At 35.5% G+C, this 18,933-nt stretch overlaps 1 protein-coding gene and 1 long non-coding RNA gene across 3 annotated transcripts in view; one reads left to right on the top strand and one right to left on the bottom strand.

Annotated features, from left to right (window-relative positions):
• LOC118620087 overlaps window positions 1-1,081 on the top strand; it is a 42,107-nt gene extending 41,026 nt beyond the window's left edge. The window contains exon 3 of the long non-coding RNA XR_004957368.1: window positions 1,000-1,081. This is a non-coding gene — a long non-coding RNA (uncharacterized LOC118620087). The remainder of the gene's footprint in view (window positions 1-999) is intronic.
• STK31 (serine/threonine kinase 31) overlaps window positions 1-18,933 on the bottom strand; it is a 60,946-nt gene that overhangs the window by 20,344 nt on the left and 21,669 nt on the right. For both annotated transcript variants that reach the window (XM_036247114.1, XM_036247115.1), the window contains exons 8-15: window positions 18,708-18,823; window positions 16,935-17,094; window positions 12,997-13,119; window positions 8,313-8,492; window positions 6,597-6,713; window positions 5,231-5,350; window positions 2,679-2,810; window positions 917-1,018 (exon numbers count right to left, since the gene is read on the bottom strand). In XM_036247114.1, the coding sequence (XP_036103007.1) occupies window positions 917-1,018; window positions 2,679-2,810; window positions 5,231-5,350; window positions 6,597-6,713; window positions 8,313-8,492; window positions 12,997-13,119; window positions 16,935-17,094; window positions 18,708-18,823 (1,050 nt within the window). The remainder of the gene's footprint in view (window positions 1-916; window positions 1,019-2,678; window positions 2,811-5,230; window positions 5,351-6,596; window positions 6,714-8,312; window positions 8,493-12,996; window positions 13,120-16,934; window positions 17,095-18,707; window positions 18,824-18,933) is intronic.

Below are 18,933 nucleotides of genomic sequence, written 5' to 3' on the forward strand. Positions count from 1 at the left end.
AGAACACAGTGACATGTTTAAAATAATGACTATTTCATTTAGGAGAAAAAAATGCATAAAAGCCTTGAAAGAAAAAATATATACAAAAGCTACTTTGAAGCAAATGTGAAAATTGAAGATCCTTAGAAAGGTCATTTATCTCATGTTTATTAAGTGAAACTTCTAGACACTTATCAAGTCACTGGGAGATAGCTATTTTATTCCAGGTGAATAATGAAGTACACTGTCACGAGTTTGCTAAATGAAATATCTATTATTTTCATAGTATTTTTATTTTTCAAAGCAATGTTCTTAAGTTACTTCTTTCACATAACACCCCTGAAACATAAAATACAATATTCTTTCCATTTTAAACAGAAAAAACACTGACTGCCTCTCCCAATGTCACAAAAATTAGTAGATTGGAATCTTAAAAGGTAAACTTCCCCCCAAAACCAGGTAGTTTAATTTTGTTATATTCTTCAATAATTTATGCTGCCCTATTAATGTTGTCATTGCAGTACGCCAAAATGATGTTCACATAAATTTTAATAAAGGAAAAAATCTTCAAGCTTTCTATTAAACAGAATAAAAGCTGTGTGCATGCTGTCATCTCGATTCTTGTAAAAATAAGCAGAAAGAAAACAAAAAGGAAGTTAACGTTAAAAATTAACAGTGATTACTACTGCTACCACTGAGTAGGAAAATTACAGGTGATGTTTTTTCTTCTTTATAATTTTGTTAAATTTACACATTTGGTACAATGGTAATGAATTATTTTATCATCAGAAATTAATTTCTAAATTCATATAATTATTATGCCAATATAATCTATATCCTTGTGATTATAGTCTACGTCAAAAAATGGATATATTAATTCCATGTCTAGTACAAACTAATTCAAAGTTTGAAAGAATGAAATACTCAAATAACTTACATATTCCTCTCGCTCACGATAAATTTCCTGAAAGACACTATTGCGCAACTGAGTTATTTCTTGTTTTATTTTCTCAATTTCAGATCCATCATGGTCATCAGACTTTAATCAGAAAGAAAAAAAGGTGCAGCAGGGGCAGGAGAGGGAAAGAGGAGATCAATGGGGAGGAAAAAGGGGAGGGACATCTGTAATACTTCCAACAATAAAGAATTTTTAAAAAGAAAAAAGGTGACCCTAACAGGCTTGTTAAAGAAGACTGAAAATAAGTTTTCCTAGTAAGAATTAATGCAACTTCTATAGCAAATCACTCAATCTGATTTCTATATATCCTTCTATACCTAGCACATAATAGACCCTAATAACACTTGTTGAATTAATATTCATTGGCTCATTCTAACACTAACTTTCCAAAACCTACAAAAAGGAATTATAAAAATAAAGACATTAAAAATCAATTATATAGCCCTGGACACTTTGGCTCAGAGGTTAGAGCGTTGGCCAGCGAACCAATGAGTCGCAGGTTCAATTCTGGTCAAGGGCACGTACCTCGGTTGCGATTTGCCCCCAGCCCTGGTTGGGGTCAGGCAAGAGACAGCCACTTGATGTGTCCCTTTTACATCGATGTTTCTCTCTCTCCCTCTCCCTCTCCCTCTCTCTGGCTTACTCTCTCTCCCTCCCACTCTATCTGAACAAAAATAGAAAAATGTCCTTGGGTGAAGATAAAAAAAATTTAAAATAAAATAAAATGGAAAAATGTCCTCGGGTGAGGATTAAAAAAAATCAATTACATAGATTTTTCTCATCTCTTAATTTGCTGTAGAATTTTCCTGTGATAAAGATTACCTACTGCCATTACAAAGTAAGTGTCAAGAATAAAAACCAGAATACAATTAAATTCCCTAGAATTGTTTTCTACATGAGATTTATTTTTTTTTTTTAAATGAGTAAATATGTGGCATGTCTACTAGAGGAACAACTCCAGTAATAATAAGCCATCTTAAAAGGCACCTGTTTTCAAAGTTAGACATATTTCTCTATAAGTTAAAAATTTAAACTAAAAAAGATACCATTCCCCACAGCCCAGAATACAATAAAACTGGAAAAATCTTGTACCATTATATTAGTTCTACTGAAGTGCTCCGAAGAGAAACAGAGCTAATTCAAGTTGGATTAAGACACAATATAAAAATCCCTTTTGTACATAAGTCAAATTTGCAAGGGAACACTAAGAATTCCCGAAGTTTCACAAAGTTTCAAGCCTAAGGAAGGAAGTTAACGTAGATTATAATGTTTTTATTCTTCTAGTTCTATTATTATATAAAAACAACTTAAAATATTTACAAGAAACAGTATGTCCAGCCATTAAACAGAAGACATCATGATCTTAAAAATACTTCATGACAAAATTCTACCTTTGGGCAACATACCTATCACTTTACATGTAGTAGGCTTGTATTATAATCGATATCACAGTCCAAAACAAAAGAGTTTTTCAAATTATTCTAAAATATTTATGTTACTGAAAACCAAGGCAGCCCTGTAAACTGTTTTTAAAGAACATTTAGTGACACAGGAAAATGTTTACACTATTAATGTAATAATTTTATTTGCATAACATAGAAGGAAAAAGATAAAACATATAAAACAAAGTGTGAATAATGATTCTATTTTAAAGAGTGCACTTATGTATTACTTTTATAAAGCAGAGCCCAAGTAAAATGAGGTACACAAAAAGTTTAGTAAGAACCAACTGTTTGCTTACTTCTTCCAAATTATTCTTTTCAACCAATTTCCATCTCAGTCGAGCTTTTAAGCTTTTCAGTGTCTTTTTAATGGACAGCAAGTGATCCAGACTGGGGCTCTTATTTAAACATTCAATAATTTGCTTCTTAAACTAATTAAGAGAAAGAGTTATTAGATTTCAGAACAGACAACATAGTCACTTACTGACCATTTATTATTTCTCTATTAAGATTCAACTAGTATTCACTTATTATCGGTTGAAATACAATTTTCAGCAAGATAATTCTACCACTTGATTTCTTAATTATCCATATTTCTATTTAGAAGAATAACTGTTCCAATAATCAAAGTAGAAAAGCTAAAATAAATATCTCTAGCTAATAATACAGTAAGGCATACTTTGCTAGAGTGGATACAAATTGGAATTTCTACTGAGGATGTAAATCAAAATTACTTTTCCCAAAAGTAGTTTGATAATATGTATCAAGTTTTAAGAATGTTCATTCTTTTGGACTTAGTAATTAATAGTTTTTAGTAATCTGTCTGAGGAAACAGACATACAAAATTCTGTACAAAGATTATGTACAGTATTATTGATGGTAAAAAAAAAAATTTCAAAGTAACCTGAATGTCTAGTGCAAAGGAAAGGTTAAATGTACATCTATACGAAGGATGATGTTTTAGTCGCTCAAAATGACTTATCAGCTTGGCCGGGTGGCTCAGTAGGTTGGAGCATTGTCCCACACACCAAATAAGGTTGCGGGTTTGATTCCCAGTCAGCACACATACCTAGGTTGTGGGTTTGGTCCCTGGTCAGGACGCATACGGGAGGCAACCAATCAATGTTTCTCTCTCACATTGGTGTGTTTCTTTCTTCCTCTCTCTCTCTCTAAATATCATAGAAACATATCCTTAGGTGAGGATTTTTTTAAATGACTTAGTCTACGACCATACCACCCTGAACACGCCTGATCTCATCTGATGTCGAAAAAATTATTTATCATGTGGGAAAGTGTTCATAATACACCATTAAATGAAGAAAACATTTCCAGCCCCGCCAGTGTGGTTCACTGGTTGAGCATCAACCCATGTACCAAGAGGTTGCCAGTTCAATTCCTGGTCAGGACACATGCCCAGTTTGTGGGCCAAATCCCCAATGGGGGGCATGCAGGAGGTGGCCAATCGATGCTCCCTCTCATAGATGTTTCTATCTCTCTCTCCCTCTCCCTTCCTCTTTCCCTCTCTCTCTAAAATCAATAAAGAAAAAAATTTTTAGAAAGAAAATGTTTTCAAAATAGCTTACCAAATTATATAATGCACATAAAATACATAAATAAAAGTCACCATACAAAAAGGAAACGTGCACACCTCGTTTTATTGTGCCTTGCTTCACTACACTTTGCAGTTACTATGCTTTTTATTAATTGAATGTTTGTGGCAACCCTACATCAAGCAAGTATATCAGCACCCATTTTTCCAACAGCATTGTTCACTCCATGTCTTTGTGTCACATTTTGGTAATTCTCACTATATTTCAAACTTTTTCATTATTATTATATTTGTTACGGTGACCTGTGATCAGTGATCTTTGATATTACCATTGTAATTGTTTTGAGAAGCCACAAACCACACCCACAAACAACCGATAAATGTTGTGCATGTTCTGACCGCTCCACCAATCAGCCTTTCCCCCATCTCTCTCCATCTCCTTGGACTTAGCCTATTTCCTGAGACACAACAATAATGAAATTAGGCCAATTAATAACCCACAATGGCCTCCAAGTGTTCAAGTGAAAGGAAGAGTCATACATCTCTCACTTAAAAGCTAGAAATAAGTAAGCTTAGTGAAGAAGACCCTTGAAAGCTGAGCTAGGCCAGAAGCTAGGCCTCTTGCATCAGCTAAGTTGTGAATGCAAAAGAAAAGTTTTAAATTAAAGAGTGCTACCCCAGTGAACATACAAATGATAAAAAAGCATAATAGCCTTATGGTTAATATTGGAAAAATTTAGTGGTCCAGATAGAAGATCAAACCAGCCACATTTCCTTAAACCAAAACCTAATCCAGAGCAAGGCCCTAACCCCTCTTAAATTCTATGAAGGCCAAGAGAGATGAAAAAGCTGCAGGGAGCCCTGGCCAGCTTGGCTCAGCAGTTAGAGTGTCGACCCGCAGACCGAACAGTCCTGGGTTCGGTTCCCGCTAAGGGCATGTACCTCGGTTACAGTTTGTTCCTGGCCCCAGTTGGGGTTGTGTGGGTGGCAGCCAGTCGATGTGTCACTCTCATGTCAATGTTTCTCTCTCCTCTCCTCTCTCTCTCTTCCCCCCTCTCTCCCTCCTGCTCTATCTGAAGATAAATGCAAAAATGTCCTTGGGTAAGGATAAAAAATATTAAAAATAAAAAAACCTACAGGGTGAATTTAATCATGTACCAGCTAACAACAGTTTCAGTGCTTTGCCAACAATAACAAATAATTTACTGACACACTGGATATTAAACTACCTGAGAAAAGTTTAAGTATTAAAAAATACAAAACATCAATATATAAGACAAATAAAATAAAGCATAATCCAACCTCAATACTGTTCTTGTACTTGGATTGTACTGTGGCAATAAGCCTTTCCTCTGAATGGATCTTTTGTAGTACTTGACTATATGTATTTAAAATGATCTCTTTGTCTGCATCACCTTGCTCCTAAATGAAATCACACACATGGAATTTTAGACAAAGGGGTATCCAAAACAGTTAAAACTTTCAATAAGAATGGAAAAAACTTCAAAATGATGGCTTTAACAAATTTCTTTATCCATTTCAAAATATTTCAAAACACAAATCTTTTTCTAGACAGAAGAAAGAATGATGTCAAATATGTTCCTATGGGAAAATTACACTATTATTCTTAGAGCTGTATGGATTAGGAGAACATTAAAGGAAATCAGGGATACTATCATGCTAAATACAGAAACTAAACAATACGTAAAATTTCAACACTTAAAATTACTTTTAGAAATCATCTATTAACCATTTCTAAAATCAAGTCTGACAAAACCATCTAAATAAAGACTATTTGAAAATAAGGGAATACAGTAAGTATATATTTTTAATATCAATCTAAATAAAAATCACAAAAAGTAAAAAGAAATAACTAAAATGAAAAACATTTCCACTGAGACTTTGGTAAGCAGCTGAAAAACTGAGAAAGTCCCAGTGAGCAATATTAACATTACAAAATACTCTTTTGAGGAGCTACTCTTTTAACTTGACATAGCAACAGAGAATATACACAATAGAGAAATGAAGCTACCAATCAACCTTGTGTATCTGCTTCCAGAGCTCTCACAGATTTTATTTCAAGTTTTCACAAATTCTGAGTCGTTTCTTATAGTCATTCGGTATGATGAACTGAAGAATCAAATGATAGCCCTGGCCGGTCTTGCTCAGCGGTTAGAGCATCGGCCCACGGACCAATGAGTCACAGGTTCGACTGCAGCCAAGGGCACGTACCTCGGTTGTGGTTCATCCCCAGCCCTGGTCAGGTTGTGCAGGAGGCAACCACTCGATGTGTCCCTTTCACATCGATGTTTCTCTCTCTCTCTCCTCCTCTCTCTCCCTCCCACTCTATATGAACAAAAATGGAAAAATATCCTCAAGTGAGGGTTAAAGAAAAAGAATCAAATGATACAGAAAGCTGATACACTTAGAGTAAGAGGAGATTTCCTGGAATGAAACATTAGATTTAATTTATTTTTAATGTGAAATGTCCTATAAAAATGAAAATACCACCCTGTGGAATTCTGCTTTGTATTTGGATTAGAACTTGACAATGTTACTCTTTCTAATAGGCCTATAAGAGAAAAACTAAGACCAGTCTTGATACTTTCTAACCAGCAAGAGAAACCATATTGCTTCTAAGGAAGCAATTATAAATATCAATACTCACAATTAGAGATATCTCCAGCTCTTTGCAGACACTTGACTCAGTCTTTTCTAGGATTTCATCAATATTATCAATTGTGTCTTCAGAAGTCAGTGATTCTTCCACAGACAGATCAAAAGCCTCATTTGCAAAAATAAAAGCATGAAGTATCTCATTTAAATTATTTCAATTAGTATTGTGTCCTTGTAACTGGAGCAGAGCATTAGCCTATGCATTGAGCAATGTAGGGGAAATACGGATACACAAGAAAGATAAAGTACTACCTTCATATAACTTACTCACCAGGGGTGTAAAAAAAAAAAAAAAGGTACAGACCCATCATACACCTTAAAATAAAACAAAACAGATTTTTTTAAATGTAGTTAGAGGTTAGCAGAGGTGAGAGAACAATGCAGAGGAACAGTATAAAAAAAAAGACAAGACTGAGATGTTTGAGGGGGAATAAAACTGGTCAAGAACCTTGAATGCTCAGGTGGCAAGCTTAAATCTGAAAGGTATTAGGCAGGCAATGTTAACTCCTGAACAAGGAAGGAATATGATTATATCAGGTGATGAGGTGATGACTATTACTAGTGTTTAGGAATCTGAAGATTAAAAGTTAAAGATTAAACTCAAATGGTTCCATTTCATTAGGAAAACAAGGGTACTTTCTATCAGGATATAAACTTTATAATAAGATGTTAACTTGAATAAAATCAGGGACCCAAATTATAACATAGAACATAAAGGCCACAAGCAGTCACTTTGGTTTCAGATGTTCAGGCTTGTCATTATAGAGATCTGGATTTGGGAAATAACTGTGAAAATGAAAGAAAAGGATAATTGATAATTAACCTAAACAGAAAGACAATTATGATAATAACAAAAGAGGATAAAGCAATAACTTAGTTATGATAATTATCCATAAGACAGTATTTTAAAAAAAGAATTCTGAAGTAGCTAGAGATAAAAGATATTTTTTTTCCAAAACAAAGCTAGAAATTCATATTTGGAAGTCACTGAGATAAGATAAATAACACCATAGGTGTCCTTGCCCTTGCTAAGGAAGTTGTAAAGAAGACAGAACAGAGAATCAATAACAAAATTAGGCTAAAATATAATTAGAGTTCTGAGTACATTATACAGAACCTCATGCCTTTTGGAAAATTATATGCTATTTTTATAGTAACAAACAAGAACTTAACAAAATGATACATAAAATATATTTTCTAATATCTAATATCAACTGAGACTCATGGTCTCCATTTATTTTGGGTATCTTTAAGATATTTAAGATATCTAAAAGTCAAAAGACAAACAATGCCAATTAATGTAACATTTTAAGCATGTCCAGTTACCCAACTAATGTTAAAACTCATCTTGCTAAAAAAAAGAAAACAAAACAGAGGAAACTTCTACTATCCTCTAAAGCAAGTGCATTTTGACATACCCTTATCTCTACACAACACGTGCAAAATACACACTACTTGTAATAAACTCCAGTGATACTATCTTACACCTATAGCTTGATTGAAGTTGTTTTTATGTATGTCCTAAACAGAGACTACAAATACATAAATTCCTCACTCCTCCAACCCAGCACACACATTCTCATTCATATTCTTTCACATTCTCTCTCTCAACTCAGCTCCCCCGTCTCTCAGAAAAGAGATAAATTACACTTGGAAATTTTTCTTTTAAATTCCCTGGTTTATGCCACTGGGCAAGAGCTCGTATTACCTTTAAGGTGCTCTGGAACCATGCTACCAGACGTTGGAGAGAAACCTCTGTTTCACTTCTAACACTGGTGAACTCTTCCTTTTTATCACACTTCCAGTTATAAAATTTCTTAAGTACTTCTTCAGAGTTTGTCTCTTCACTGGCTTGTCCATATACTGCTTCTAAAGAGGTTGACAAATCCTGCAGAGAGATATTTCTGTTTATTAAAGTTTATTAACTTCCTATTACGATTTAAGCACTGTATTAGAACCCGAGAGACAGAAATGTAGTATGCTGAATCCCTATCCTTGAGAATTTTATAAATAAAACAGAATAATCAGACAGACATGAAAGTATAAAACTATCTAGAAGCTGATTTGTTTGGACTCTAACAGTAAAAGTTTATTAAGTCAACTAAAGTTACAAATAGAAAGCTTAATTTTCTTAGGTTTTTAATTAAGTAGAAAGTCCCCTCTTTTTTCTGACTTTAAATTAGAATCACTACTATTTTATCCTGACATGGAAGTTTCCAAGACCTATTACTTAAGAAAAATAAGCTACACACCAAAATACAAAAATAATTCCAATTATGGAAAGACTCTAAATATATATATGTACTTAAAAACATTTTTAAAGGACTGGAAGAAATAAGAGAGCCTGCTGGCTCTCTTAAGGAATCAAACTCTAGAAATGTCACAGAGAAAAGAAAAAATTTAATAGATCCCAAAATTTTTATCATAAAACTCTGAAAAACCCTTGGAAAGACAGAGGATAGTTGGTGCTCAACACTAAATGCATACAACCTGTGCAAGCGGGAGAAGCCCTGTAGAGCCTGCGGGAGAAGAGAACCTTCTCAGATGCCCTTCTCTCCCCTCACACTGGCAGGAAAGCAGCAGCACAAGCTAGAGGCAAAGGTTTACACAAGCACAGAACAGGAACCTAGGTGGGGCCAAAACCAGTCACCAGGACAGAAGAGTTGCCCAACCTCTAAGCATTCTCTTTCCTTCCCTTTTCTTCTGAACACCTGGTCGCATTTACACCTAAGGAGAGCCCCTCAAAAAGAGCCCTGGCTGAGGTAGGGGAACTGGGAAGCCCACTGAAGAGATGCCAACAGGAAGCAGAAGCCCAGATGCAATCCTAGAAGCTGAGAAACAACCCACCTACTCCCTAAACCCACCTGAAGTCATAGTCCAAGCTTTCACCCTTCCCTGGGCCCCTCTACCACATTATCCCATACCCTACACAACACACAGAACTGAGACAGCTTATAGTTCTTCAAAGAAATATGTGATCTTGAGGGGAGGTAAAGGGAGGATGAAAGTTGTAACTAATATAAACACTCTGAAAGAAATATAACAAACTAAACCACCCTATAAAAAGGAAGCCAAATCAGTGGCCTTATAAAATGGAAGCAAAATCGGTGGCCCAGATAATAATAATAATTCAAAATAAACGTAATAATTATTCTCAAGAAAAAGAACACTGAAAACACAAAGCAAGACCAAGTAGTTATAAACAGTAACCAAATGAAGTTATATGGCATGAAAGAAAGAATCTTTGAAAAAAAGAACACAGTGGATTGGCTAAATGGCAGAAAGGATCAGCTATAGAACCAATTAGTGAGTTAGATGGTTAAGTCAAGGGTCCCTTCAAAAAGATAAAGAAAAGGTTCAAAAGATAGAAAAATGTGGATAAACAATTAAAAATATAGAGGATATGCCCTGGTCAGTTTGGCTCAGCGGTTAGAGCATTCAGTAGTGAAAAAGGATCAGAAGAACAAAAATCAGACTGATATTAACAACTAAAGAAACAAGAAGACAATGGATTATTATTCTGAAGAAAAAATGGCCTTTGGATCCAATATTTTATAGCCAATTAAATAACTGTTTAATGTACTTAAATGTACACAATTGTTTAAATTTTTGAAATAAGATACCAAGACATTTAATACTTTACCAAATCACCCACAGAAAGAGCTCTTTGAAAGCACACAGACTAAATACTCCACTACACAAAGAAAACCAAAAGATATCTAGAAACTTATGAAGTAGGAATGAAAAAAATAACTCTAAAGTTTATTATGTAATTGAGTTACCACATATAATATTCACAATCTGGGACTAAAATCCTCAACGACAATAGTGGTTGGTTAGATGGTTTTGGGGAGGAAGATACAGAGAAGGAAGACACACCAAAGACAATGGTAAATTTTCTAAGATATTAGGGGTAGAAGGGACAACAGGAAAAAAAAAGAAACCATGACAAACAGAAACACAAAATAATCACAGAAATAAGTTCTAAAACAGTAATTATAAATACATAAATCTATTAAGTTACCCATCAAAAGACAGATTTATAGCTTGGATTCTTTTTTAAAATGATCCATCCATGTGTTGTCTAAGAGAAACATTTAAAATAGCCCTTGTCAGTTTGGCTCAGCAATTAGAGCATTAGCCTGCAGACTGAAGGGTCTCGAGTGCTATTCCAATAAAAACAAGTTGGGGAGTCCCTGGGTTTTGGCACCAAAAATAAATAAAATAAAATAAAGGTAGGGGGAAGATATGCACAGTAAATATTAACCAAAAAGACAGATGGAATAAAAACTTTAAAAGGAAAAAAATAAAATTTTATCCCAAAACACCTTAAGGAAAAACAAGACCACACAGTGGTTTAAAAAGAAAGCAGTTTAAAATAAATAACTACGAATACATTAACATTCACCAATAAAGCACTGAAATATTTTGAACAATTTAAAGAACTAAAATATATATAAAGAAATATAATAACTACAATATATAACAAAAATATCCCAAAACTGATAAGCTGATCAGGCCAAAACTAAGCAAAGATACAGAAAATGAAACCTTAAAATAGCAAAATAAAGTTTAAAGAATATTCTTGTGACCTAGGGGAACAGTAGAAAGACAAACCAGATATGGCAAAACGTCTTTTAAGATCAAATTTTAAAAAGAAGAGATCTTTAAAAATGACCTTGGTTGTAGACCCTCAACCTATGTTACTAACAATTACTGAGGAGAAATAAACCTTCACAAGGTAAGGCAGAAGTTGCAGACCGTAGTACCCCTTTTACACGCAAGGCTTATTTCACCTAATTATGGAAGAACTTATACTGTTTATGCAATTCCATGTGAAAATTTCAAACCGCTCTGATGTAGTTCCTAAACCATACACACCACCACCAAAATGACATCTTCATCCAGGCGAACAGAAAGAGAGAGTACCCAGATGTCCCTGAAAATCTCTTTCTCCAACTCTCTAGAAAGCCCATTCCCTGCAGTCCAAAACAAGACAAAGATACCAGCTCATGCAACTACTACTCAACTTAGTACTAAAGATACCAAAGCAGTAGAAGTTCAAAAATATATAAAAAGTAGAAGGAATACAAGAGGGTTATTGTTTTCAAATGATATGACCACACAGAAAGTTCAGAGAATCAACAGAAAACTGAGAACTAAAAGAACTCAGCAGCCCTGGCCAGTTTGGCTCAGCGGTTAGAGCATTGGCCCTCAGACCGGAGAGGCCCGAGTTCGGTTCCCACTAAGGGCACATACCTCGATTGCAGTTTGTCCCTGGCCCCAGTTGGGGTCATGTGGGTGGCAACCACTGGATGTGTCTCTCTCACATCGATGTTTCTCTCTCTCACTTTCTCCCTCTCTCCCTCCTGCTCTATCTCAAGATAGATAATGCCCTCGAGTGAGGATTAAAAATAAAATAGCCCAGCAGAGTTGCCAGAGAGACATCAATATATAAAAATCAATAAAAATTACGCCATGAAAAAAAACTAGAAAATGGAAAGTAAGATACTATTCACAAAAGCAACCAAAAGTATAAATATCTTAGGAGTTAAACAAACAGACGAGGTCTTTTAGAGAAAAAATTTTAAATCATTAAAGGACATAAAAAAAAGATCTGATAGGTGAATACTATGTTAGCATTCACTCCAAATTAAAGCCATTGCTGAGATGGCAGGATAGGGCTGAAGACAAGGTTCCACAGCATCCTATAGCTATTGTACTCTAGCCCTTGATCATGGATCTTAAAGGCCCCAGAAGTGAAAGATCAGGGTCATTCTCCCTAACTCTGACATGGGTCTTAATTAGATTTTCTGCTACAACACAATGAGCAGCAGGGACTCACATACCTGATATTGCTCCTGTCTCCAGGAGTTTTCCAAGTGAATGATACTCTAGCAAGCACAACCAGTTCAACTTGTTTGCAGAACAGATACACGTATATACATAAACATACTAAACACATTCATATGAAATTTTCATTCCATTAAGAAAAAATAAGAGCCCTGGCCGATTTTGCTCAGTGGATAGAGCGTGGGCCCGAGGACCAGGGTCTCAGGTTCAATTCAAATCAAGGGCACCCACATACCTCAGTTGCAGCTCAGTCCCCAGCCCCGGTCAGGGTCATGTGGAAGGTGGGGGTGCAACCAACTGATGTGTCTCTCTCATATCAATTGTTTCTCTCTCCCTCCCTCCCACTTAGACTGAAGATAAATGGAAAAAATATATATATCCTCAGGTGATGATTTAAAAAAATAAATAAATTAGAATCAGAGAAGAAAAACTTTTGCAGCCATTGTACTATCTGAAGTCTCAATGTAAATGCTGATTTCACCTCTCAAATAAATATGTCTATTTAATATATAATGCAATGTATCTATTTAAATTCCAACCTGCAATGTTTCCAAGCGTTTATTAAGAGGTAACTCGTCTACTTCCAGAATAAAAACTTCCACTGCTGTGCACAGCTTCTGTTGCACTTCATTTCTTCTGGCAATCAAAATATTCCCTTCATTCTGAAGGAAGATAAAAGAATAACCATCATTAATAAATATATTGTGTTTTTTATACAGAGACCTATAATGAAAAAAATTGATCTCTTAAAAACAGTAAAATTTAACATTACATTCTCCAAACACAATAGTAATTAAGACAAACACCTCTCTCCTTAGATCAACAAACTAACAAAGAGCTTTCTTTCCCTTAATTAAAAATAAGACATTTAAATTCAACAATCCTGCTCTGCTAATCTTATCTTTCCATTACTTCTGCAACAATAAAATTTGTTTTTCTTAAGAAAAATATACAAGTTCCTATTATTAATTACACACTGTCTCCCTCTATTCCATCCCACCCTCAATTCCTTTCATCTACCTATCCTTTAAGATTCAGTCAATCTCCACCAGGATAAAACCTTCAACTTGCCCAAGAGATTACACTTGGAAATAGATATGTAAGATATATCCAAGAACCCTATGCACTCACACTACCTCTATCACAGTCCTTATGAAACTATATTGATACTACCAATTTATATAGTCCTCCCATTCCCAAGAAACATAGACACAATCACGTCTTAAACAAATGTGTGTCTCCACCATCTATAACACTGTCTGGCACATACACTTAGAAGCTTAAATTTTTGCATTGGCCAGTTTGGCTCAGCAATTAGAGCGTCAGCCCACCGACTTAAAGGTCTCAAGTCCGATTCCCAGTCAAGGTTGAGTACCTGGGTTGCAGGTTCAATTCTAAGCCCCCAGTCGGGATCATCCAGGAGGCAACCAATCGATGTGTCTCTCTCACATCAATGTTTCTCTCTCTCCCCCGCCTCCTTCCATCCCTTACACAGCGGTTCTCAACCTGTAGGTCACGACCCCTTTGGGGGTTGAATGACCCTTTCACAGGGGTCGCCTAAGACATAACAGTAGCAAAATTACAGTTATGAAGTAGCAACGAAAATACTACTTTTATGGTTGGAGTCACCACAACATGAGGAACTGTATTAAAGGGTCACTGCCTTAGGAAGGCTGAGAACCACTGCTACAGTCTACGTAAAAATCAATGGAAAAATATCCTTGGGTAAAAATTAACAAAGAAAAAAAAAGCTTGAATTTTAGAATATTTTTTTTTTAAAGCTCAACAGACCATTTTATAACTGTGAAGACAAAAGAAAACAGTCTCTTTCACCAAAAAATATACAATCAAGTTAAGAAACTGTGCAAAATATATAAAGAAAAATAACAATACTAAAACCAAAATTTACAATAAGGAAATCAAATGTCAACTTTGAGTGGAAATTATGACTCTGTATTTATTCAATAATCACTCTTCAGCTCCCAACTGAACTTTAGTGCAATGAAGCCTAAAAGTAAGTCCTGAAACATCAGCAGTAGCAGAAAAAAATTTCTGCTTTAAAAAATATATATATGTTCTACCAGAATACCAAGTCCTACTTTAAGGGCTTGGTATTCTAGTAGGACACATTAGATAGGGATACATTAAGCACTATCCCTCTGTCCTGAATCACTTTTTTTCTTTTTTTTTTTTTCATCCTCACCCGAGGACATTTTTCCATTTTTTGTTCAGGTAGACTGGGAGGGAGAGAGAAGAAGAGAGAGAGAGAGAGAAACATCGACGTGAAAGGGACACATCGAGTGGCTGCCACCCGCACGACCAACCAGGGCCAGGGACAAACTGCAGCCGAGGTACGTGCCCATAGCGGGAACTGAACCCGGGTCTCCCTGGACCACAGGCCAACGCTCTAACCGCTGAGCCAAACCAGCCAGGGCTCACTTTTTTTCTGCTCAAACCACACACACACAAAAGAAAAATGTAGTTCTTTTTCATCATATTACATAAAATACATTATGAAACATTTTAACATTGGCAGTATGGTTTAAATGGAAAGAGAATACTCCTTGACATCAACTATATATGGGTTAAAATTCCACATTAACATTTAGAACTATGTAATCTTGAGCAATTTCTTTAAACCCCTGTGGACTTTTTTCCTCATTTAAAAAAAAGGAGCAATAATGCCCACGTTAAAAGTTAGTGTAAGAGAAGAGGGTATAGGAAGGATAAATGGTGATGGAAGGAGACTTGACTTGGGGTGGTGATCACATGATAAATATACAGATAATGTACTGTATTAGAGAATTGTACACTCGAAACCTATATAATTTTATTAACCTCTATCACCCCAATAAATTTAACAAACAAAAAAAAGAAAGTGTAAGAAAAAGTTTATAAAGTACCTATAACATTGCCAATGTTTCATAGAGATTCAAAAATTATTATTTCCGGCCCTGGCCAGTTTGGCTCAGCAGTAGAGCGTTGACCCGCGGACCAGAGAGTCTCAGGCTCGATTCCAGCCAAGGGCACGTACCTCAGCTGCAGTTCAGTCCCTGGCCCTGGCAGGGGTCATGCGGGAGGCAACCAATTGATGTGTCTCTCTCATGTCAATGTTTCTCTCTCTCTTTCTTTCTCCCCCACTCTATCTGAAGATAAAAATGGAAAAAAGTATCCTTGGGTGAGAATTTTTTTTAAAAGTATTATTTCTGTTACTTTTTTCCAATCTAACATGTAAAATAACCCAAATCTAACCCTTCTCCAAATTAAATATTCCTGAAATGTCCAGAGGCCTAGTTATTCTATCCTGTTCATTCAGAGCCAATTAGGTTGTCAACTGACCAACCCAAGTATGAACAGGGGATAAGACTTGCAGAGTACAACCCCAGAGGCAGAAACCACCAGTACTTAAAATTGGACAGTTCCAAACACAAGCATGGAACTCACAGGTACTATGGAAAGCTGTGACTGTTGTGTCAATTATCTTCACATAAAAAACAAAGAGTTCTGCTCAGCAGCTCAATATAATAAACCAAAGAAAACTGCAAGAGGAAATAAATATATTTGTACCTACAATGTTTAAGAATGCATATAAAATATTCCATTCTTCTTACCCCTCCCCCTACCCACAAATAACCAGCTCTCAACAATGGGTGGTTTAGATAGCATTGAATAGTAAAGCAGAGTCCAAAGCTGCAGCATAAAACACACCACTCAGACCAGAAGATAAGATCCTTGTTAACAGGTGTGGGAGCCACCCTGGCTTACAGCCTCATGCCCCCAACAACTCCTATCTCTTAGAGGCATAGCTTCCAGGGTTCCCAGTTGCAAGTATTTGTAGTCTATAGTTCCTCTTACTCCAGATACAATTTACCAGTCAGGGGTTTTATTTACCTAAATAATGTTGCCTAGCAACAGGACAAAAATATCAGTTGATCAAATTACCAAGGGAACAACAGAGCAAGGGAATTAATGAAAGGTCAAATTCTCATGCAAAAGTGGAAAAGATTTTGTTAACCCTTTATCTATAATCACTACTTCCTACCTTTCTTACAAGCAATAAAAGGAATCAACTTATAAATATAAAGATACTTGTAAAAATTAAGATTTGATGCACCCTGGCCATTGTAGCATGGTGGTTAGAGCATCAGCCCATGGACCAAAGGGTCTCAGGTTCAATTCCCCATCAAGGGCATGTACCTGGGTTGCAGGTTTGATCCCTGCCCCCTTTGGGGCACGTGCAGGAGGCAACCAATCAATGTGCCTCTCTCACACTGATGTTTCCCTCTCTTCCCCCTTCCCTACCTTCCACCCTCTCTCTTAAAAAAAAAAAAAAAAATCAATGAAAAAAATATCCTTGCATGAGGATTAATGAAAGATTTGATGCAAAGTATCATTACAGTATCTGTAGCCCTGCTTTTTCAAAGATATCTTATGTTCAACACATAAAAATCATAATAGGAAGAAAATCTTAACCCACCACATTTTGACAACTTTTAATCTTCTCCTGAGCCAGATTGTATTCTGCCCAAATTATCTCTAATTCATTCAAAGAAACTGGGGTAGTAAAGCGCTCTTCATCCAACACTTGTATAGCATCTGAAAGGTCATTTCCCAAACGAACACTGATGTTAACACGTCTATTTAAAAAAAAATAGAAAAAAGGAAAAGTCCGAGAAATGTTTAGGTTGGTTGCACTTAAATAGTAATGGTCTACAGTTACTATTTATAAAACTGGCTATGAAGAGGTAGTTTTTAAAACATTATATAAAATCATGAATAACTGATACAAACTTTTAATTAAAAAATATATTTGATTGAGAAAAAGATTAAGTATTTTTTAAAAACCTTTATATAAAAGCACAACTTCAAAAGTCTGCAGAAGTTAAATGATATCTAATGGACCTTCAATTCTTGTCTACAATTAGATTTTTAAATATCTTTTTACAAATTTTAGACGTAGTTAACCTTGCTTACCAAGACTATAGGCACGCAGCCCTTGTACACTAATAAGCAGACCAGCATTTGTACAGTTTTAAAAAGACTTAAAAAAAAAAAAAAACAATCAGAGGAGGCGGCCAACTAGCAAAACTAACAAGGCCCATACGTATTCTTTTTTCTAGCTTCCAGCTAGACTGCCACCATTCAAGGAGCACATTCTTTCCTCAAATATGGATTGAAATATACTAGACTGTTTTGGTCCAAAGTCTTTCACTGCTTTGTCAGTATAGCCACTTAATTTCTGGCATCAAAAGTTGATTAGCCTCTAGAGCAGCGGTTCTCAGCCTTCCTAATACAACCCTTTAATACAGTTCCTCATGTTGTATGTGGACGTATCTGCAAGTGGGCGGACCCACCTGGAGACGGATAGAGGAGCGGTGTCTCGCTTCTGAAGACCATCAGCAATGTGTTTTCTGATGGTCTTAGGCAACCCCTGTGAAAGGTTCGTTCGACCCCCCAAAAGGGTCGTGACCCACAGGTTGAGAACCGCTGCTCTAGAGGAACCAAAATACTCAAGACACTTATAAACCAGATGCATATTGATGGATTTATATTGGAAAACAAGTTTTCAATGGATAAAACACCAAAATGTGGTGTGGTATTCATTCAGGGCAATTTCTTAGTGTTTCAAAGCATATGAGAAAATAAATTACTGGTTTAAGTTCTGAGTGTAGCATGAAAAGGGAACCAGGTTGTTTTTCCACATTCCAGAAAAGTGTAACAAATTATTCCTAACCAACAATAAAGCAATTCTCTATTAAGATAAAATACCTACACAATTCACATACATTCTGAGAAATGCTGAATAAACTCTGCATAAGACTTGCTAATCCATTTCTTTTCTTCTGACTCCGTGATGACCACTTTCCTTCTGACTTTATGAAGACCACTTTTTTCTTTCTTTAGACAGAGTATAATTAATTTAGATTACTGAAATCTTTAGTTTCAGTATAGGCCTGAAAATAACATCAAGCAAAACAACTGGGCATAGTAGTTTCCCATGTGTTGAATTTTTAAATTTCACTCTCACAGATGACTTTAGCACAATATAACTCCTTGTAGTAACAACATAACACTGACGAAAATGATACCAAATTTGTTTCAGGAATAACTATTTTTAATTTCTCTCTTTCAAGTGATAAAAATACAAAGATTAAATTTCAAAGCAAAAATGGTGGGCATACAAACAGAGAACCAACTAATTAGCAATTATTTTAAATTATCCTTCTCAAAAATATGCTTTTACACCTACCTAATTTCTTTCAATCTTTCAATTTTAGCTGCTAGATTTTTCATTCTGGTACCTACATGAGTCTTCAGAGTGCTTTTTAAATGTTTTGTCAAATCCATGACAGTTGCTTTCTCTTGCTGAAACAAAGAACAAGCACATCCTAGTGAGATCCAAAGAGGAAACTATATTTCTACTGTTAAATGATTTTTAGAAATAATTAAAATTTTAAAGATTAAAAAATGTTAGG

The sequence above is a fragment of the Molossus molossus genome, unplaced genomic scaffold, assembly GCF_014108415.1.
Source record: "Molossus molossus isolate mMolMol1 unplaced genomic scaffold, mMolMol1.p scaffold_m16_p_7, whole genome shotgun sequence".
Taxonomy (NCBI): domain Eukaryota; kingdom Metazoa; phylum Chordata; class Mammalia; order Chiroptera; family Molossidae; genus Molossus; species Molossus molossus.